Below are 22,886 nucleotides of genomic sequence, written 5' to 3'. Positions count from 1 at the left end.
TATTGTACTGTAGTCAGCATCTGTTAGTGATAGTGAAAATCATCCTACACAACAACCCCCCTCTTGTCTCCCTCACACCAGCCATGAAGGTTTTCAAAGGTAAGTGCGCGTTCATTTATTTTTCTTTATATTTTGTATTTTCCTTATTACTTTCTGTTGTGTTACAGTATTGTAATAATTTTTATATGAATATTTTTGGGTTGTAAAATGAATCGTCTGAGTCGCCATTATTTCTTATGGGGAAATTCGCTTTGACATACAAGTGCTTTGGATTGCAAGCATGTTTCCAGAACAAATTATGCTTGCAAACCAAGGTTATACTGTAATAACTTCAAGTTCTTGGATACGTGGATATACAAATTCAGTGGATATTTTTCAGCGTTTGGAAGAGATTATGAGGTAATCTCAAATTAAGGATGGAATACATAGGGGACAATTTGTTTTGATCTCTTAAATATATCAGAATTTTCATCATATATTCCCTCTCTCATCAAACCTAGAAAGAACCTCACCTTTTGTCATCTTTTGTTGTATTCTTTGATGCCTCATCAAGAGTAGAAAGTTGCTTCCCATTTTCTCTGTAGGAAAACTAAGGTCTTTATTTAAAATTGGGGCACGTGGGTGGCTCAGTTGGTTAAGTATCTGACTTTGGCTCAGGTCATGCCCTCTCTGTTCATAAATTCAAACCCCACATTGGGCTCACTGCTGTCAGTGCAGAGCCCACTTCAGATCCTCTGTCACCCTCTCTCTCTCTGCCCCTCCCCTGCTTATATTCTCTCAAAGAAAAATGAATAAAATTTATTTAAAAGTATAAAAAATAAAATTAAAAACTAAGTAAAATGGACTAGAGACTGACCTCCAGGGAAGATGGCATAGTCGGAGGACTCTAAGCTCACTGCGTCCCAGATACAACTAGAGAACACCCACATCAGTGTAAATAAGCCAGAAAACAACCTGAAGTCTGGCAAAACAAACTCCATAGCTAAATGTAGAAAAGAGGCCACACTGAAGAGGGTAAGAAGGGTGGACACACTGTTGGGAGCTGAACCACAGGAATCCTTGGGACTGTCCACAGGAGGGAGGGTCACCTAGAGTGTAGAGAGCGAAGTGGACCAGACCTTCACACCAGGCACATAAGGCATGAAGAGCCCACATACAAAAGATGAATCCCTATAATATTTGGCTTTGAAAAGTAGAGGGACATAATTTCACCAGTTCTTACAATCAATGGGACTTAACAGTTGGAACTTTAAAAATCAGAAGCCTCAGCTTTGGGAGAACAGAGAGAGCAATAGGAAATTGAGTCCACATCCTTAAAGAAGCAGCACAATAAACAGCCCCACTGATATGCAGCATAGAAGCACCAGTTTGAAAAATGTCTGGAGTGTACAAGAAGATTTATTTACTAATCTCAGAGTATGTGCTGGAGGAGTAGGGATCACTGGGAGACTTCCCCAAGAACAAAAGAGCTGGTGGGCATCCTTTCCTTCCCTGCCAACCTAGATACACAGACACCAGCCATAATGAGTGCAGCATCAACACTGTCTACCTACTCACTAACAATGCACCCCCACCTCCACACACTTGTGCAGACACCCACTCCAACACAGCCTCCAAAACAGACCTATGGACTTTGCTGGTGCCATAGGTGACTTTGCTGACAGGGGATTTCTCAAGCACTCCAGGTGCCCTCCCACAGCAGACCTACGCAAACCTTGCTAACATAACACACTCCAACTCGGTGTTCTCCTGTGGACCTGCCCCCTCCAATACACCCTTGGGCACAGCCCATCCAAAGTGATGCCACAAGCCTGGCAGTGTGCAAGCAGTCCCAACAGAGACCAGCACTACTCCAAAGTGACTCCTGCCCTGAAGAGAGGGGAAGATAACCATACACATCAGTCAGAATGCAGCTTCAGCAGTGGACAGGGGGCAGACATCTGGTCTTAGTATAAGCCCTGCCTACTAATGAAAGCTTCTCAGTAGACAACATGGAGAATGTACCCTGCAGTTCCATGCCACCACATCTCTGTGCAAATGCCTGGTCTAACTCAACTCAAGCCCAAGACGGCTCCAGACTGGCCTACTAACAACACAGGGAACAAACCCTGCCCATAACAGGCAAAGACAGTCTTTGTAGGCAACTGGACTAAAGGCAAAAGTGACTCAGCTGTAACAGTAGGGTGCATGCAACACACACAGAAGATATCCCAGAAACACCAGGTTCTGGTGAATAGGAGATATTACACTGTAGAGCATTATAGGAATTCTTCTTCATAAGGCCACTAGTTTCAAGAGCAGGAGACATAGCTGACTTTCCTAACACATAGAAAGAGACAGAGTGACAAAATGAGGAGACAGAAGAATATGTCCTAAATGAAAGAATAGAATAAAATCACAGCAAGAGACCTAAATGAAACAGAGATACATAATATGTCTTATAGAGAATTTTAAAAGATGGTCATAAAGCTACTCACTGGACTTGAGAAAAGAGTGGAAGATCTCAATGCGACCCTTAATAAAGATATAGAAGACAAAAAAGAACCAATCAGAGATGAAAAGCTCAATAGTTGAAGCACACATGAAACATGAAAAAAATTGATCATGATATGGACCACAAAAAAAAACCCTGAAAATTTAAAAATCTTCTATTAAACAACTCTTCAGTAGGAGGGAATATAAAATACAGTTATAGAATTTCTCTAAAATATAGTGATAATAAAAATACTACATATCAGAATCTATGGGATATATTTAAAAAGTGATCAGAGAAAATTCATAACCTTAAACATCTATATCAATAAGATGAAAGAATCAAAGTAAATTTAATTTTCAACTCAAGAAACAAAAAATATAGAAAAAACAGAAGAAAACACAAGGAAGAAGGTATTAAAGATAAAGGCAGAATGAATAAGGTAGAGAAAAAGAATGTAATAGATCTAATTAATAAATCGGAATCCCATTTTTTTAACTAACAAAATAAAAAGGCACTAGCTAACTTAATCAAGAGAGAGGAAAGGACAAAGAACAGGTATACAAACTAAGAAATAGCAAAAGGAAAATAACCACTGAAACACAGGAAACTTTAAATTTTCAAGAAACTACTTTGCGCTTTGCATATATGCCTCTATACAAATAAACTTGGAAACTAAGGCATAAATAATTTCCTAGGAAAATATAATTTACCAAAACTGATCTCAATAGAAATATAAAGTCTAAACAGACCAATTTCCATAGAGGAAAGAGAGAAAGTTATCAAGGCCCAGATCTACAGAGGAATTTCAGAAGGGAATTCAAATCATCAATGAACATAAAATCCCAATGCCACAAAAATTGTTTCAGAGCTTAAACACTGAAAGAAAACTTCAAAATACTATTTATAAAGCAAGAATGACATTAATATCTAAACCTATAAAGACAGTACAAAATAAAATCACCAGTTAACAGATATAATGGGTAGAGATATATCATCTATAATAGCAACAAATGATGAAATACCCAGGAATAAACTTAACAGTAAATGTACAAAACTATGTCAAGAAATTTTTTAAATATTTTTAAAATATTTATTTATTTAAATTTTTTTAATGTTTTTTATTTATTTTTGAGAGACAAACAGAGACAGTGCGAGCAGGGGAGGGTCAGAGAGTGAGGGAGATACAGAATCTAAAGCAGGCTCCAGGCTCTGAGCTAGCTGTCAGCACAGAGCACGACATGGGGCTTGAACCCACGAACCGTGAGATCATGACCTGAGCTGAAGCTGGACACTTAACCAACTGAGCCACCCAGGCACCCCATATTTATTTATTTTTGAAAGAGAGACCAAATGAGAGAAAGAAAGAGAGAGAGAGACAGTGTGAGGAGGGGAAGGGCAGAGAGAGAGGAAGACACAGAATTCAAAGCAGGCTCCAGGCCCAGATCTGTCAGCACAGAGCCTGACGTGGGGCTCGAACCCTCGAATCATGAGATCATGACCTGAGTTGAAGCTGGACACCTAAATGACTGAGCCACCCTGCCGCCCCATGTCAGGAAATTTTTAAACACTACTAAAAGACATAAAAGTAGATTTTAACAAATGGAAAGACTTTTCACCTTTTTGATGAGATGATTTTAACACCATAAATATATCACTTTTCCCTAAGTTGATTTATAAATTTAACAAAGTCCCAATGAAAGACCAACAAGCCTTTTTCTTTTCTTTTTTCTTTTTTTTTAATAGCACTAGATGCACACAAAGAAAACAAGAACAGTTGGGAAAAAATGAAAAAAGTAGGTAAAGCTTAAGAGGCCTGGAGGGGAAAGGGAATTAATCTTACCAGATGCTAAACATACTCTTAAATTCTCTATAATTAAAATAGTGTATAACTCACTTATGAATAGACAGACCAATTAACTCTCAAATCACTACTCTTAAAATTAGTGGTGCTGGGATAACTGAACAACCATTTGGAAAAAGATAAACTTATATCTATACCTCATACCACACATAAAGATAAACACCAAGTGTATCAGAGCTGACTGTAAAAAAGGAAATATATATTACAAGAAAGTATGGGTGAATTCCCCTATAACCTAGGTATAAGAAAGCCTTTTGACAATGATTCAAAATCCAGATGTAACAAAAGAAACACTGATACATTTAATGATATAAACATTTTGCATGGCCAAAAGCATCCTAAGCAAAGTGAAACACAATAAAAAGGTAAGAGAAAATATGCATACCATACATCACAGATGAAGGGCTAATATCCCTAATCCATAAAGAATTCTTAAAAATGGAGAGGAAGATAAAGAATTTTTTTAAAAAACTCAATGGAAAAAAGAGCAAAGACATTAACAGACTATATATATACAAACAGACTATATATATATATATATGTGTGTGTGTGTGTGTGTGTGTGTGTGTGTGTATATATATACATATATATATATATAAAATGTGGGGCCTCTGGCTGACTCAGTCAGTGGAGCATGTGACTCTTGACCTTGGGGTTATGAGTTCCAGCCCTACATGAGACACAGAGATTACCTTAAAAAAAAAAGTCAAGTGATAAAAGATGAAAAATATGAGAGAAAAGTTAAAGACACAGAAGAGAAATTCAGAAGATGCAATATCCCTCTAATTTGAGTTCCAGAAGCTAGAAAACAGACTTGGAGGGAAAATATGATTTAAAAGAAAAAGAAAAACAGAAAAAAAATTCTAGCCTAAGACAGACTTAAACCTCCAGTTTTAAGGCCCAGTAGAATGAAAGAAAAAGTATGAAATTTCAAACCTGCAAAACCTAAGGGAAAAAAAAAACAAAAAACAAAAGCCTCCTATGGAAAGAAAGAAACAGCTTACCTATGAAGGACTGACACTCATATGTGAGACAGAACAGCCTTGTTATCACTAATACCAGCTGCTAGAAATCAACCATCAATGCTATTTTACATAAAAAATTTAATACTCAGACAAACTGCCAACCAAGGGTGAGGACAAAATGCAGCCATTTTTCTGACATTTATTTATTTATTTTTAATATTTTATTGTCAAATTGTTTTCCATACAACACCCAGTGCTCCTCCCCTCAAGTGCCCTCCACCACCACCACCACCACCACCCCTCCTTTCTGACATTTAAAATGTTGTACATTTCACTTGCCATACACCCTTTCTGAAAAAGTAACAACTTGAAAGTTTTCCAGTGAAAATGAAATCACTATGCTGTACCTGAAACTAATACAACATTGTGTGTCACCTAAACCTCAATTAAAAAAAATTTTTTTTAATTTTTTAATACTTATTTAGTTTTGAGAGAAAGAGAGGAGCAGCTAGAGAGTGAGACAGAATCTGAAGCAGGTTCCAGGCTCCACGCTGTCAGCACAGAGCCTAATGTGGGGCTCAAACTCACCATGGGATCATGACCTGAGCCAAAGTCAGACACTTAACCAACTGAGCCACCCAGGTGCCTCCCCACCAAAAAAAAATTTTTTTTAAGAAAAAAGAATGAACAGCCTTCCCAGAGATACAATAAAAAGCAATCCCAGGTTGACAACTAGCAGCAGGTTCAGATAATAGCAATTATAAGGGTAGGCCAGAGGGCCTCAAAAAAAGTGTTCAGGAAAAAAATACAGTATTACATGAATTCTATAATAAAGAATCTGCAAGATATTAATAATGCAATACAGATATATGCTACTGCATAAACAAACAAACAAAAAAGACAATTAGAAATGCCAAGGGAGGGGTGTCTGAGTGGCTAAGTGGATAAAGCTTCTGACTTTTGGTTTCCACTCAGGTCATAATCTCCAGTTTCCTGGGTTCAAGCCCCATGTCAAGCTCTTCACTAGCAGTGCAGAGTCTGCTTGGGACACTCTCTCCCCTCTCTCTATCTCTCCCCTGCTCACATGCACATGCATGCGCATGCACTCTCTTTCTCTCAAAATAAATAAACAAAAAAAAAAAAAAAAAAGGAAGAAAGAAGAAAAGAAACGCCAGGGGAAAAGGTAGGTAAAAAGACATTGCCTGAGTCTGAAATGAGTTAAACTGTGGCATAATTTTGAGCAACTGATGGATTTTTAGAAAAGAGAACCCATTCTGCCTTAACACGTGTAGCACTCCTTTGAGTGACTCAGGTTTAATGACATAGAATTACACTTCTCACTCTGGAGGTCTGAACATATTACATGTATAAATGCATTTTACTGATTTTTGTGTGTAGAATCAACCTAGAGTCAAAGAAAAACCCACATATAGTAAAAATGTAAACTACATTACAAGTCTTACAAACTGAAAGAAATTGGTATATAGGTAGAAGAACTTGAAAGATGAGAGAGAGTAAAGAAAGATGGAAATATGTGGTAAAAAATGAACAGATATTATCTAAGGTTGCTGCATCACCAGATAGAGTTAACAGTGTTCTTTAAATTTATCATGGTAACCATTATGTGATCTAAAAGTAATAATGTAACTAACAAAAATTAGGGGGTGAAAAGGAGCAAGGACAGAGAAGCATCATAAGTATGCAATATTTATTTTCATAGCAAAGAACCACAAGATATTGTCTAAAGGTGATAATCAAAAACTAAAAACATAGATATGTAAATTAGCACCAAAACATCACCACCATAATATTATCTGAAAATTATGGTTAATGTAAATAGAACTAAGCCAGGAGCAAAGAAATCTAAGTCCTAAGCTTTACTCTTCATTGGCTATGTACAGTTCTCCAGCTGAGGTCCTCAGACCAGCAGCAGTAGCATCTCCTGAAAACTTGTTAGAAATGCAAATTATGTGACCTTGTCCAAACCTACTGATTCAGAAAACTTGGAATGGAATCAGCAATTTTGTTTTAGCAAGTTCCCCAAATGATTCTGCTGTAAGCTAATTTCTGGGAACAACCAATCTAGACCAGGATCCAACAAACTGCAGTCCATCTGCCAAATCCACTCCACACCCATTTTGTAAATAAACTTTTACTGCAACACAGCCACACTCAATTGGTTTATATATTATCTATATTTGCTTTTCAGCAACAGCAGAGTTCAGTAGTTGAGGCAGAGATCATATGACCTGCAAAGACTACAATATTTACTCTCTCGTCCTTTACAGAAAAAGTTTGATGGCCTTTAACCTAGAATATTCTGACTGATAATATTGAGTGCACATCATTACTAAATGTAATACAATGTTTATCATCCCAATGAAATTGTAAAGCTTATTCAATCAGAAAGGTATTTGTATCTAATACCTTAGAGTCTAGAGTCTTTTAAAAAGGTATTATGGAGTAACTGAATCCTCCTACCCCATCATTCTCAGGACCCCTTAAACTAGTAAGTAATAAATAGTAAAGAACTGTGTAATAATTAGTAAATCAATAAATAATAAAAAAAATAAAACAAACAGCAAAAGTCAGCACCCTCTGTGGCTCACAGAGTTTTAGGAGACTTTATTGACCGCATAATGACTTATAGAGGGCATGATGAGTTGCCTCTCTCCATTCAAAGCTTGATTTTTAAAAAGCAGCATTCAGGGGCGCCTGGGGGGCTCAATCAGTTAAACATCCAGCTCTTGGTTTCAGCTCAGGTCATGATCTCATGGTTCACGAGTTTGAGCCCCACATCAGGCCCTGCGCTGACAGTGAGGAACTTGCTTGGAATTCTCTCTCTCTCTCCCCTTCTCTTTCTCTTAAAATAACTAAATAAACTTAAAAAAAAAAAAAACAACATTCATGTTTTAAAGTTAATACCACACTCAATGTCTTGCCCAATTTCATCTCAATTCTTCAGACCACGCCATCACCAAAACAATCCACGTCATATAATATACAGGAGATGAGGCTCTTTGTTACAGGTGGTGGCAATTATCTTCTTTACAACTAATAATGCCACTGAACAAGGCCACGTTGCCGATATTTACAACTGTTAGCACCCATAAATTCAAGCAAGAGGCTGTGGTTTGAATGTCCAAAGAAACCTAAATTGAACATATCAGAAAAGGGAGAGTAGGTTCCTATCTGAACAGGACAAGTGACACAATGCCGAATGGTTAAGATATTCTAAAGCAAATGAACAAAGAAAACCATTAGGCACATACTAGGCCATCCTACTGGTGAGAAATACTGTCAGATTCCTAGTCTTACACAGAGAAGGACAGGAATCTAACATATTAAATGTTTTTTTTCTGCCCTCTAGAATAATTCATTCAAATTATCTTGCCATAAAAAACTTACTTTCCAGTGTTACCATTTATTCATAACAAATCCATGAGGTGCTCTCAAATTTTGAGCCTTAGCTGGGTGCCTAAGTTCTGGCCTCTCAAAGCACCCTTCCTGGGGGCTCTGAGGCAAATCCGCCCACCCTAGTCTATGCAACAGGTCAACAAGACTCCCATCCTGGGCCTCTATCCTTAGAAGTCATCCACCCACCCTAGTCTATGCAACAGGTCAACAAGACTCCCATCCTGGACCTCTATCCTTAGAAGTCAAACAGATGATTCCATCTCGCTAAGCAATTCCACAGCCAGTCCAGGAAATAACATACCTCACCCTTGCCACTCAATCAAAGCAGCTCGTTTCCAATTAATGCTATTCAAAGCCATTTAAAAACAGGTGCTTTTCTATTACCTTCATAACAGTAAGAGGCCCAGATTGAACTTACTTCATTGGTGGAGCTTGTTTCTAAAGCTGAGAAATTGTTATAATCCCATTCACTGTTTTGTTTGTTTGTTTGTTTGTTTGTTTAGAGGGGAGAGGGGCAGAGGGAGAGAGAAAGAGCAAATCTTAAGCAGACTCCATGCCCAGCTCAGCGTGGAGCCCCACACAGGGCTGAATCCCATGACCCTGGGTCATGACCCAAACTGAAATCAAGAGTCAGATACTTAACCAACTAAGCCACCCAGGCACCCCATTCAGTCTTTTAATACAAAGGAGACACTCATTATAAGGCAAATAGTCACAGTGTCCTTCTCCCCGCCTTTCCTAAAGTAGAAATGCCAGACAGCATACTGTAAATGAGGATATGACTCATCTCAAAGACTATTAATCAGGTTTTATGGGAGGAAAATGGGCATAGGAGAATTTTTCAAACTTAAACAGGTCTCTCAACAAATTTATTATAGAAAAGATCCTTTAGAAATAGTACATAATCATAAAATTCACCACCGTTCTGAAATATGATTCTTGTACCATCTAATAAAAGTACATTCTCCAACCCTTTCAAATAATGAACTCAGAACTGTGAGTAAAACGAAGAAATGGAATAGAGTAATTCAGTAATAAAAATCCATGCTGTTATACAAATATTGATTTTGAGAAAAACAACTGTGATCTAAAAATAGCTGACCATATCAGTTGTTCAGAATGTTTTTACTACTGCCTTTTCAAACCACTTAGCTATAATCTGTCGCCACAGGAAACATGTTTTAAGTGACAATACCTTATATAAGTAACACCTCTGAAACACTGACTCTTAGGTCTATTCTGCTACTGTTATAAGGTAGATTCTGAAAACCCTTAGTAGTATACATAAATACATAGCAGATGGTACCTGATAGGCCAAAGTGAGCCCTCAATTGTTATTGGAAACATAATGATGATGTGGCAATGATACTTTTTACATTTTATATATATATATACATACATATATATATATATATATATATATACCATGAGATCCAGGTGGGAAGATTTATAATTCAATAGTTACGTATTACATACAATTCACAAAGATATCCCAGAGTCAGGGAAGCTCTGGAAATAGAATTATTGACTTTTATTGCATTTAAAGAAAAGAAATACAGAACTATGAAGGCAAAAGTAAAAGATTGGGTGCTTCTCTCGCTCTGTCTTTTAACCTCCCCACATGCCCCACTACCACATATTATCCCAAAGCTAAGCCTGAGTCCACATTTTCCTCCTCACACCTCAAATGCCCCTTCTCTTTTACCACAGTGTCTCCCTGACAGCGCCCAGCACAGTAAATCTCACCCTTGGCTGCACACTGGGATCACCCGAGGATCACTGCTGGAGCTCAGGTCACACCTTGAAAAACTCTGATTGTAGTCTGAGTTCTGGTCTGGACATCAGGATTTTTTAAAACTCCCCCAAGTAATGCTAATGTCCTGGTAAGATGCTAGGGAACCACAGTCCTCACATACTTTTGGTAAGGAAGAGGCAGGCAGAGTATCAAAATAAAACAAGATGAGACAATGAAAACTAAAACAGGGGCTCAATTCTACCTGTCCAGACAAACAGTAAGATCTGTCTGTGAATACAATTCCTAAAGCCATTAGTTTCTCACTCTCCCTCTCCCCCTCCCGACCCCGATCAGCCCCAATGCCTGCTCTGTCAGCCCATTCCTTTCTACCCAGTCCTCCTGCCAACACACTAGCTCACACCCCTTCACTTTGCACCCAGCCCAGTCTAGAAGCCCCTAATCAGACTCCCTGCCTCCTTTTCTTGACTCCGTCTGATCCACTCTGCACACCACCACCAGATTAATCTGGTTGTCATTCTCCACCTCAAAACCTCCAACCTCCTCCTCCTAAGTATAAACTACTTAACTTGATGGGAAAGGCCTTGCCTAGTCTGCTTCCAAATGTCTTTTCAGCTCTCATTTCTCACTACTGAAAAGGAGCCCCTCTCTGTTCTGATCAACCTGGATGGCCTATAATCCCCCAAACATACTCTTTTTAAGACGCTGAAATCCAGGGGGGTCTGGAAATATAAGTCAAATGTTTTGCCCCAGATCACACAGCTAGTGAGCAATAGAATGTGGATTTCATTCCAGATTTGGGCTGTGTCCAGAGCTCTTAAACACCACCTATTCCCTCTTTCTGGAATGTTGCCTTCCATATCTACCTGTGGAAATCTTACCTATGTTTCTACCTTCATTCCTTAAGTTTTCCTTGTTTTTCCTGTCTGAAGTGACTTTTCTTCTTCTGGTCATCTATAGTATTTTGTTTGCATATTTCACAAAATCTCATGACAACAGAGTCATGTGACGAGCTTCCTGAGGTTCAAGACTTATTGTCTTATGGCCTTGTTGGTCCCCCAGAGCACCTAATAACACCATCCACACTGATGGCACTCAGCAAAGATCTGGTGAAGAATGAGCTGCCACGGGAAGTTTTCTTCACTCACCCAACCCAGCCACAATGAGAGGTCCTTATTTCAGGCACAGAGATATCCTTTCCCCACCCTGGGTATCCTGCCATCCTCCTCTTCTAGTGCAATAATTCTTCCTTGTTCTGCGTCATGAGCCCTCCAGCAACTGCCTATAAAACATTTTGCAACCTGGGAAGGGCTCTGTTGCCTGGTTACCACTGTAGGACCTAGAGAGATGCATACTGTGAAAATAGGAATAATAAAACAAACAAGGCTGGTTTCATTCTTTAAACCTGAAATGGAACCTGGAAAGCAAGGTTCAATCAAATACACTTTTTGGGCTTCCTTACCCTGTTTTATGTTGAAAGAAAGAGGGTGGGGCAGCAAGAGGGTATGAGCAAATGCCAAGAAGAGGAAAGGGGAGTCACTGGTCACATAACTATTCTTTCTCAAGAAACAAACAGCTTTCTAGGAAACTAAAAAACTCCCTATTTGTCAGAAATTATATAAAGAACATAGAACAGAAAAAAAGACACCAAGCCAAAACAGTAGCCCCTTGTTTTGTCTTATCTTCTATATCTGGGAGATGGGGGTTCTACCCCTCAATGCTTCTCTCCACACTGGTTCAGATGACATTCAGTGTATGCTCCTCAGTGTGGCTCAGAAAGGGCTACAAGGACAAGATGAAAACCACCCATTTCGTGTAGCATATGACTGAATCCAGGGATTCAGAAAAATGAAACAGTGAGTTTTAAACAAATATAATGAGAATGGGGGGGCATTTCCACCTGTTGCCCACCTCCCTGCTCAACCTCATCCTTTGCGGCTCCCCATGGAAGAAGAATAAGGAGTGAGGACTGAGGTTCTCCTCTCTCTGTCAGCAGCCTCCTTCTTACTCTATAACAAATATTCTTTTTTGATTGAAATGAATTCTATCAGAACTGGAAATTCTACCAACAATACTTCTTGAGAGTCTACTATGCGCAGGGCACACTATGCTCAAGGTAGGGATAAATGGAAAAAAAACAAAAATAAGAAAACAAAACAAAAGCATTGGCCCCCACTCTTGAGTCATTCACAGTTTAATGGGAAAGGCAGAAATAATTTCCATATATTACAGTGTTATATAAGAGGTAAGCTCAGGAATCTGTGGAAATTAAGAGTTTGTAAGAGCAGAACTGAAGTCAGGGAAGGATTCCTTGAAGAAATGAGGTCAGACTGAAGGCTGATGAATGTCTAGAAGGCCAAGAAGGACAGGAAAAGTGCTCAGCAGAGAGAACTGCGTAAGCACAGCCCAGAGACATACAGCATCCTTCCTTCAAGCCAACAAAACCCCAAATCCCTCTGTGTCTGCATAACATATACCATTTCCAGGGATCAAAAGAAGGAAAGAAAGGAATTAGTGAAATATAATTTAAGCACTACACTTTGAATAAGTGCATTGAAAAATAAAACCCTGTTAGGGATTTACCCAGGGGATACAGAAGGACTGATGCATAGGAGCACATGTACCCCAATGTTCATAGCAGCACTGTCAACAATAGCCAAATCATGGAAGGAGCCTAAATGTCCATCACCTGATGAATGGATCAGGAAGTGTGGTATATATATATACAACAGAATACTACATGGCAATGAGGAAGAATGAAATATGGCCATTTGTAGCAAAGTGGATGGACCTTGAGGGTGTCATGCTAAGGGAAATAAGTCAGGCAGAGAAGGATAGATACCATATGTTTGCATTCATAGGTCTAACAGGAGAGACCTGGCAGGGGACCATGGGGAGAGGAAGGGGGAAAGAGAGCAGGGGAGAGTGAGGGACACAGATCAAGGGAGACTACTGAATACTGAAAATGAACCATGGACTGAGGGGGGAGGGGGAGGGAGTGAGGGGGTGATGGTCATAGTGGGGGGCAGTTGTGGGGAGAAGCACTGGGTGTTATATGGAAACCAATTTGACAATAAACTATTTAAAAAAAGAAAAAGAAAAAGAAAACCCATAGTCCTCTCTGAAGAAATAAGAAGAGTGATAAACAAAAACAAAAACAAATCTTTTAGCATGGCTTTGGTTAAAGCAAACAATTCAACTTCCTAATCTCCACAGGTGAGATGAAACTGCAGGTGGCCTTTCAATGACAAAGCTGGTATTGACCCCCAAATCGCATGAAGCAGATGGAAGGCAAGCAAAACAGCACATACATGGCTGTTGTGTGAATTCCCATCACAGTAATTTAAGTAAGAGATGATATCATAAGTCCTATAAACCCATGGAGGGCAGGGCCTTTCCTGGCTGGAGAGTGGACACAGCACTACCAAAAAGTTGGGTCTGAACCTCACTTCCAGCTCTATCTTTGTCTGTAAAATGGTTGTCACCAATATGAACTCTGTCCCACACTCTACCCCTTGGAGGCCTGGGTACTGACTGATTCAATTGGACAAAGGTGTAAGGCTCAGGCCAGGGAGAGTAGAAACAGCAGATGCCCAAAAACATCTCTGTCATGGTCTCAGCTACAAACACGGTTTTATTCCCAGCCTTTTTTCCTTGCTCTGTGCCTTAGATTCTCCATCTGAACATGAAGAATTCCTAATTTACAGGAGATAAACTAAATGACTCCTAACATGGCTTGACTTCCTTGAGCAATGGCCAGATGACAAGTGACAGATCACAGATGAGCAAAGGGCCAGATGACAGGCCCTAGAAAGCTAGGATCACCTTAATCTAGAGCAATAAACCTGAAGGGGCAAAGTCAGCATTAGCTGTTCAGCCAATGTTTCATTCACTCAACAATGTTTAAGTACCTCCTATGGGTGCATCATAGTCAAAACTGACACTCACTTATCACTGTTTTCTAGCCTCGTCCCCTATCCCTTGTCTGTGACAGATACATCAGAGAAATTGGCCAAGCTACCTACCAGTGTGGGCTGCACAAAGTGAAGATTCCATCTCAACCCAGCCTTGCCACTTGGGAAATTCAGAATAAAAGTAACCGAGAAGCCAGCAAAACACTGTGTTCAGCTCACCTGGGGATGCTAGTCAGGTAGGTCATGACATTCAAGAAGTCTTCCTCTGGGATGTGTTTGAATCCCACAAACTCTGGAAAAGTGATGATGGGGGCACCGTCTTTCCCTCGGCCTCCTGCAACAAAAATGGGTGGTAAAGATGTTAACAAAATGTTTTCATGTCACATCTCTGTAGGTAAAGGGACTTTGATTAATATAAAGTGGGGAGATACATACTGGCCTCCCCCTTTTCTATCTGTATTATTTCAGACTAGAATGTGGGAAGGCTGACATGGAACTATTTTGAACAAGTCTCTTCTTCATGCTTGCTCAAGTATCTGATATTGTGAGAATTCAATTTTTAAATCCTCTAAAGACAGTTACTGTATAAAAGATAATACTAATTTAATTCCTTTAGCACAGATAGAACACTAGTGTCAATAAAAATGTATAATGTTTTTCTTCATTTTTATAGTCACTAAATATCAAAGGAAAAATAGCATGGAGGTCAAGAGAGTTTTGCTCTAAAATCAGCATGGTTCAAATCCTGCTCTGCCACTTAATTTCTATGTGACTTCATACAAAGATATCTCATCTATATAATAGGATTAATATTCTTACCTACCTCTAAAGGTATTGTGAGAATTAAGTGAGAACATATGTGAAAATATATTAGTGGAGCGCTTATTACATAGAAGTGCTTAATAAATATGGACCATTGTTATGGTTATTATTACTACAAGGAGGCAATAACCACCTGCCCTTCAATAACTTACCAACAGAGGTATAAAACATCACTGCAAGAATAAAAATCTAAAATTAATATTTAAATATTTAATCCAGGGGCACCTAGATTTATTTGGTTAAGCACCCAACTTGGGCTCAGGTCATGATCTCCCTGTTCATGAGTTCAAGTGTGTGCTGACAGCTCAGAGCCTAGAGCCTGCTTTGGATTCTGTGTCTCCCTCTCTCTCTGCCCCTCCCCCACTTACACTGTCTCTCTCTCTCTCTCTCTCTCTTTCTCAAAAATGGATAAACATTAAAAAATGTTTTATACATTTAATCCATTGGACCAGATGCCACTAGATTAAATTAAATGGATTATGGGGCGCCTGAGTGGCTCAGTCGGTTGAGCAGACGCTCAGCTCAGGTCATGATCTCACAGTTCGTGGGTTCAAGCCCCGCGTCGGGCTCTTACTGACAGCTCAGAGCCTGGAGCCTGCTTCAGATTCTGTGTCTCCCTCTCTCTCTGTCCCTCCCCTGCTCATGCTCTCTCTCTCTCTCTCAAAAATAAATAAAACATTAAAAAATTTTTTTTAATTCAATGGATTATATTTCTTCATCTCCTTGCAGCTAAATGTAACTATATGACTGAGTTATAGCTCTGTGGTTCCCATATTGTGTCTCAGGTACTCAGGGAACCATGGTGAACTTGCCAGAAATCATGAATATTTTAAATATTTGAAGGAAATAGCAATAGTTGGCATGTATTAGACACCATGCATGCTACTAGCATGAGATAGTTCACAATTTCAACATTAAATTGCACTATATTCTTTTGAAAGTCATTGCATTCTTGAGCAGTTAGGGTTTTGGTGGCTGCTGAGGTAAAAAGGAAGCGCAGTATGAAAACTAATACAGAACAAGAAACAAAGGCAGTGATGTCCAGTCTCATTCCAAGGTTTGAGATTACTGTAGCTACCTAAGAATGAAATTTAAACATTACTTTTTCTTTCAATTTACATGTATTTTTTTCCAAACAGCTATTAAACTGTCAGGACATACAGACTAACTAAGTTGTTTTAACTGATAGGTATTGCCTTTGGCCAATAAGGGCTGTGAAAATACTAAGATAGACTGAGATATATATCTGAGACTGAAAAAGTAAGGCACCAAGAACTAAGTTGGGGAACCTCTGCCCTAGCTGATGGGTATGAGCTGAATTGCTGAATACACATGGAGGAAACCACTTTAAGAAAAATAATGGCTCCCAAGTGAAGCCAACTACAAATGACTGCATGTATTTCACATATGTAATGAAAGAAGTAGGGCAGGGTGTGGTTTATTGAGAATTGTGTGATTAATAAGGGTGTGGGATCAATGAAGAAATTACAGAAAAGGACGACTCAGGGAAGCAAAGGCGGGTGTGTCGTGTCATGATGCTATCCTAAGGAGAGAGAGACCTGGCCTACCATCATGAGACTCTAGACCAGTCTATCAGATGACCACCATTAAGGTTATCCAATCCTCTCTTCTGCTCTGAGCCCATACCTGATTGGCATCTTCTGATAATACTTGACTTTCCATGTAAACTTGTTTCCAAGGCAAAAATGTGCTGTCAAGCAGACGTGAGTATTTGCATGACGTAAAGAGTAAGTCAGCCCTGTAGTTTCCTAGACCAGTCTCTTCTCGGTATCGTTCATATGGGGTTAGGCTCTCAGAGACCAATCACAATGGAATGAGACTTGTCTGGATGACTAGGCATTGTTCTCCAGGAAGTAGCTCTTTAATAATTCTACATGTTTATTTTAAATTTTAAAAAAGTTAACTTCATATTAAATGTTTGTCAAACTTTGACTTGGAGATTAAGCTGCCCCCATTACATTGACTGAAAACAAAAATCAGGATATTATCAGCTTTAACATTATATTTTTCCTCTTCACAGTCTTACAGCCATAGGAAGTCTTAGATGAATACGAATTAAGGGAATTTACATCTCCAGTAAGGCTAAATTTAGATGCATTATAACACTGTACTAATTGCATAACCAATATTTGCCAAGAAAATGGCTAAAACATTTCAAGGAATCAAAACACCCTAAAAAATATTAATTAAGGTATGATTATACATTTAATGATTTTGTCTCTTTTTGTTAATTATAAAATATAGCTCTTCACACCTAAATGGAAAAAGATAGGTGGAGTGTTCTTGCATCTTGGTTTATACCAATACTGAACACCAGAGAGGCTCAAGGTTAACTGGGAACACCACCTGTGGTTGAACATTAAACGTAGCAGACAGAAGCACCAAGGAAACAAAGCTAAGCCTTGAAACAGCCATTGACAACCCACAGCAAGGCACTCAGTGCCCCCTTGTGAGAAAATGTGGAAATGCAAAAGGGTGAAAGTATGCCAAAGAAATTCTATTCAAAGAAAGTAAAACCAAATTACTTGGAAGTAAGTAAAATGGTGACTTAAATAAAATACATTTCAGTACTCCTGGCATAATTTTTACCTGTTCACTAAATGGAAGAGGACAAGGTTTACTACAGAAAAGAGCAGTAAGTACTTGGAATACATAAAATTGTTCCCAGGAGAGTCTGAGACTTCTGTCCTATACGGGAGAATTTAGAACACCAGCAAATCCTACAGAAGATGGTGAAGACCAACAATTAAAGAGAGAGTGAGGCTAGGCAAATAGTAATGCTATTTGCCTTCCAATACTCATTTTCCTTTTCTCTCCCTGCCAAAAAAAACCTGATTTCAGCTGGGGAAATGGCAATACCATGTCCTGGGAGGCACTTTAGAAATCTCAGGGTCTGGGTTATCAAATAATCTGTCCTCCATAATACTGTCCCATATCCTGTGTGATTTCTGAATATCTTAATAGAAACTCTATATAAGTGAAAAACCCATCTATAGTGATTAGATCCTATAAACTCTGTTTTATACATAATAATAATGAAGGGTTTTTAAATATTTTTCCATTTTATTGAGATATAATTGACATAATATAACATTTTTTAGCTTAAGGTATACATATAATGATTTAACATATATACTGTAAAATGGACATCACAATAAGTTTAGCTAGTAAACACCTCACAAATCACCTTGAAACTTTTTTTTCTTCAGATCTACTCTCTTGGCAATTTTCAAATACACCATACAGTATTGTTAACTACTGTACATTACATCCCCAGAACTTATTTATCTTATAACTGGAATTGTGTACTTTCAACCACTTTCCTCCATTTTCCCCACCCCCACCCTGACTCTGGCAACCACCAATTTTTTTCTGTTTCTATGAGTTCATTTTTTTAAGATTCCACCTACAAGTAAGATCATAAAGTATTTGCCTTTCCTTGTCGGATTCTTTCACTTAGCATTCATTGGTCCACCTGTGTTGTCACAAATTCATAAATTATTGGTATATGGTTTTAATATATACTAATTTTTTCAGGAATGCAACTACCCTACACATTAAAGGAAGATAATACTTACTTTGTTCAGAATTTGTCAACTTTGTTCAGAACTAGATCAACAATTATTATTTCAGAAAACCATTACAGTAAGGCCACTCAGGGTGTCTTGACCACCCATACCACACCCCAGCATTTACACCTATCACATTCATGGCAACCAAGCACCTATTTTATTATTGTTTCTAGTATAGCTAGAAATACATATTGAAATACATATTATTTTACTATGTCTATTTTCCTTTTATTTCTCCTTTACTGCTCTCCTTTACATTTTCTTATTTTCTTTTTTTTCTATATATACATCAACAGGGGGTAGCTATTCACCCTCTGTGAGTTCACAACTAAACTACATTTGCCAGCTTCCCATGCTATTAAATGTATCTATGTAAGTGATCCAGGTTCAAGTCAATGGTGTGTGGTATGTGCTGTTGTTGAGCTGCGGCTTTTAGGAAGCAGTATGCTCTCTTTTCCCTGACTGCTTTCTGGATACAGATCATAAAACAGCCACGAAATGGAAAATAGTAACATGAGCCACAAAGTGAAAGGAACCTTCATTTGTGATAAATATGGAGAAAAATCATCTGCTGGCCATGAACGTACATGCTGAACTGCTCCAAGAGAATTAATTAAATTTCTATTGTGTTTGTTTGAACTACTATACACTTTGGAGTGTATTTCATAGAGCTGTTCAGTCCACACTAACACAGGTCATGGTATCCACAAATTTCAACTCAAGACAGTGGGGGCAATACAAATCATTTGTGATAAAAATAAGGAATTTAGACCAACATGATTGAGGACAATTTCTATAGTCTACACTGATCGATACAATAGCCATTAGACATATGTGGTTGTTGAGCACTGGAAATATGACCAGCTCAAATTGAGATGTACTATAAGAGTGAAATATAAACTAGATTTCCAAGACTTAGTACAAAAATAAGTAAAGTATCTCAACAATAATTGTGAATACTGATGACATGTTGGATAATATTTTAAATATGCTGGGCTAAATTAAAATGCTATTAGGATTAATTTCCTTTTTGTTTTTTTAATGCGGTTATTAGAAATTTTAAAAACACATACAGAGTCACATTATATTTCTCTGAAAAAATACTGCCCCCTACACCTTCTTGCACTGGTTCTCATTTCCTTGATGTCAAGTTACAAACTCTATCTCTGATTTAAATGTAAGTTTGACTCTGATCAGTTCCTTAATTCTCCATTGTTTAGTAAGAATTTCCCACTTGCCCCTGGGAACTCCACCTCTACCAACCCTAGGCTCCACTGGTGGACTCCATTAGCCTAAGAGTATTTTATGCCTTCATTATTAATTATTTCTAAAAGATGGTATATGAGAGAGAAAAGAAACTTCAGACAATGATTCCAAGGGGGGAATAACCATTAAAAGTAAAAGAAAATGATAATTCCTTTTAATTTGAGGAATGGTATTACAGTAGACACTGATAAATGGCTAATTTATAACCAACCCCCTCTCCCTGACCATCTTCTCCTGTAGCTGTTTAAAAGCTAAATGTTTGCCTTTTCTGACTTACTTGCTGGCAGAAATGGCTACATGACACAATTCCAGGATGAGGCATAACCAAAAGTCTACTAAGAACTTCTGGGAAAGTTTTTGTTCTCCTGGTAAAAGGAACAGAAGAAGCCAGCATTGCTCCTTTTCCTTCCTGCTTTGGACACAGACCTGATGGATATCTGGAGGTACAGCAGCCATTTTTATATTAAGACTTTAAAAATGAGAGAAACATCGAGAGAATCACAAAGATGCACCCTTAATGTCATTAAGGAATTTCTACTTTAGGGCCTCTGTTATGTGGCTTAGAAAACAAACAAGTCCTATAGGCTAGGTTCTTTTATAGTCAGATACCACGTGACGCACTTTCCTTAAACAACCCATTTTACCAATGAGAAACCTGAGGTTCACAGCGACGATCTAATCGCCTTGGAATGTGAACACAGGATTATCTGATTCCAAAGCCTACAGTGTTCCCACCACATTAACCTGCTTATATTCTCTTGTTTCCTAGCTACGCCCTAAATTTAGAAATATCCCAAGTTCACAGGGAATATGCCAGTTGTCTTTCAAGGTAAGAGCCAGCAGAGGCTCAGCCATGGTCACTATCCAATTCCTGCTGGTGGCCCCTGTTCACAGACTTCACCGTCCAAAGGCTTCAAACCATCTGGCTACAAATCTGGGTCACGCATCCTGCAGTGCATCCTGCTCTCCCACCAGGGGAACACGCTCACAGAGCCAGGCAGCCCAGGCAACTGGGGCCTCACTGAAGAAAAAGGCTCCATCCTGTCTTTCCCAGCATTCCTGGTTGATGGGGCCTCTGGCTCTTTCCAGAGCTCAGTGGAATCTGTAAATGTCTGCAGCTGGAATACCCTCATCCTGCTTGCCTGAATCCGGAAAAGTGCTGTGACCCAGATCAGAGGCCACAGCGTGGTGGCCACAGTGCTGGGAAAAGACCTAAGTGCAGAGATTTCTGTTTTACAACCACAGCTACACAGGTACCCACAGTGGCCTCATTGCTGACATTGGCTACCTACCACTGGCAGGTAGCGATGAAAAGCAGGCCTAGTAATTCCAAGAAAGTGCTGACTCAGAGAACCTGATATTCTTGGCTACTGATACTCTTCCAGACTTGCAGTGTTGCAAATGCTACCACAGTTAATCCATGCTTCTCTCTCATAGGACGGGCAAACTTGAGGCAACAATATGACAAAAGAAGCTCACTCAAAAAAATTAAAGGATTGTCTTTGCCACAAAGTGACTTTCCTAAAGCAGACGTGTCCTCTTGGTCCAGTATGTGTGTTTATTGTTCAATGTTCTACATTACAGAGTGGCAATTATCTCTGTTACTGGCTTAGTTGTGGCATCCTACACTATTTCAACTATAAGCATAGCTTTGGTTCCTTATACAAACTATATCATACTGAAAACTATCCTTTGTAATATAATCCTAAACTAAACATTTTTATGGGATTAAAATATGGGAAAATCAGTCATACAGTTGGCAGTTGCAATGCTAATAAACATTTTTCATACACTACGTCTTTAATCGTCAAAGTTATGATGATCCCACCCACTCATTATACAAGTGAGGAAAGTGAGGTTTAGAGTATTAAGTTGCCAAGGAGATGCAGCTGGTCAACAGCAGAACCTAAGTCCGTATCTAGGGCTGTCTGGTACCCATTTATATTTTCCTGTATCACCCTAAGAAATAAGAATAGAGACAAGGGCCTTAGTGACACTCAAAAGAGGTATCTTTGGAGGACTAAATGCATACATTAATTGGTCACTAGACTCCTTCCCCAGATGAGCCATTATGTATGCCAGAATCATGCACTGGGACATTAGGAATTTGGTGTAAGGCTACAAAAATCTACTCCAACTCACCCCTTCATCCATCCCAGACCTGAATGCACATTAGCCTTGCAGCTGTCTGTGCCATAACACCACAGTAGCAGTTGCCAGAAACCCAAGGGGCAGTCCCCATCCTGCCTTTTGTTTTGCAGAGTCCCAGGCTCACTGTGAGAAGCTAGGAGGCTGCACCTTCAGGAGGCTGCTTAGGCATTCTGGCCAGGGCCAACACTGCTGCCTAGAGCAGTGATGGAGGAGCAGCACTCAAAGGACACACCAGGAGGACTCGGATAATTCTGAACTGACCACTTACTATATCACAGTCTCTGTTCTAAGCAATACAGGTAGAAATGAGAAAAATGAGGACTCTGCTTATGGAGCTTTCAGTGACTATATGAGCAGTGACCAATGTGAAGGAAAGGCCAAAGAATTCCCCAAAATGTCTGGATTGTATAAGATGTCCCCACCCAGGATACAACTTGCGGATGGGAAGAGGTATCCCAATAATGGAGACTGCATTTCCCTCAAACATAGTAGGATAAGGACTTTGGAGTAGATTAAATATGATTTAGAGAAAGGAAAGAAACATGACTTTTTATTTTTACATCCCATGTTGTAGAGTTAAATTCATGCCAACTACATATTCTCTCTGTGATGGAACTAACGTGGCTTTGTTGTTTTTTTCTTCAGAGCAGATGTAAAGATGAGGAGAG

At 39.0% G+C, this 22,886-nt stretch overlaps 1 protein-coding gene across 3 annotated transcripts in view; it reads right to left on the bottom strand.

Annotated features, from left to right (window-relative positions):
• The window catches only part of MCF2L2 (MCF.2 cell line derived transforming sequence-like 2), a 227,575-nt gene that overhangs the window by 171,839 nt on the left and 32,850 nt on the right, over window positions 1-22,886 (bottom strand). For all 3 annotated transcript variants that reach the window (XM_029939799.1, XM_029939801.1, XM_029939800.1), the window contains exon 3: window positions 14,606-14,720. In XM_029939799.1, coding sequence (XP_029795659.1) covers window positions 14,606-14,720 — 115 coding nt within the window. The remainder of the gene's footprint in view (window positions 1-14,605; window positions 14,721-22,886) is intronic.

The sequence above is a fragment of the Suricata suricatta genome, chromosome 5 (genome assembly GCF_006229205.1).
Source record: "Suricata suricatta isolate VVHF042 chromosome 5, meerkat_22Aug2017_6uvM2_HiC, whole genome shotgun sequence".
NCBI lineage: Eukaryota > Metazoa > Chordata > Mammalia > Carnivora > Herpestidae > Suricata > Suricata suricatta.
This window is presented reverse-complemented; position numbering and strand designations above follow the sequence as displayed.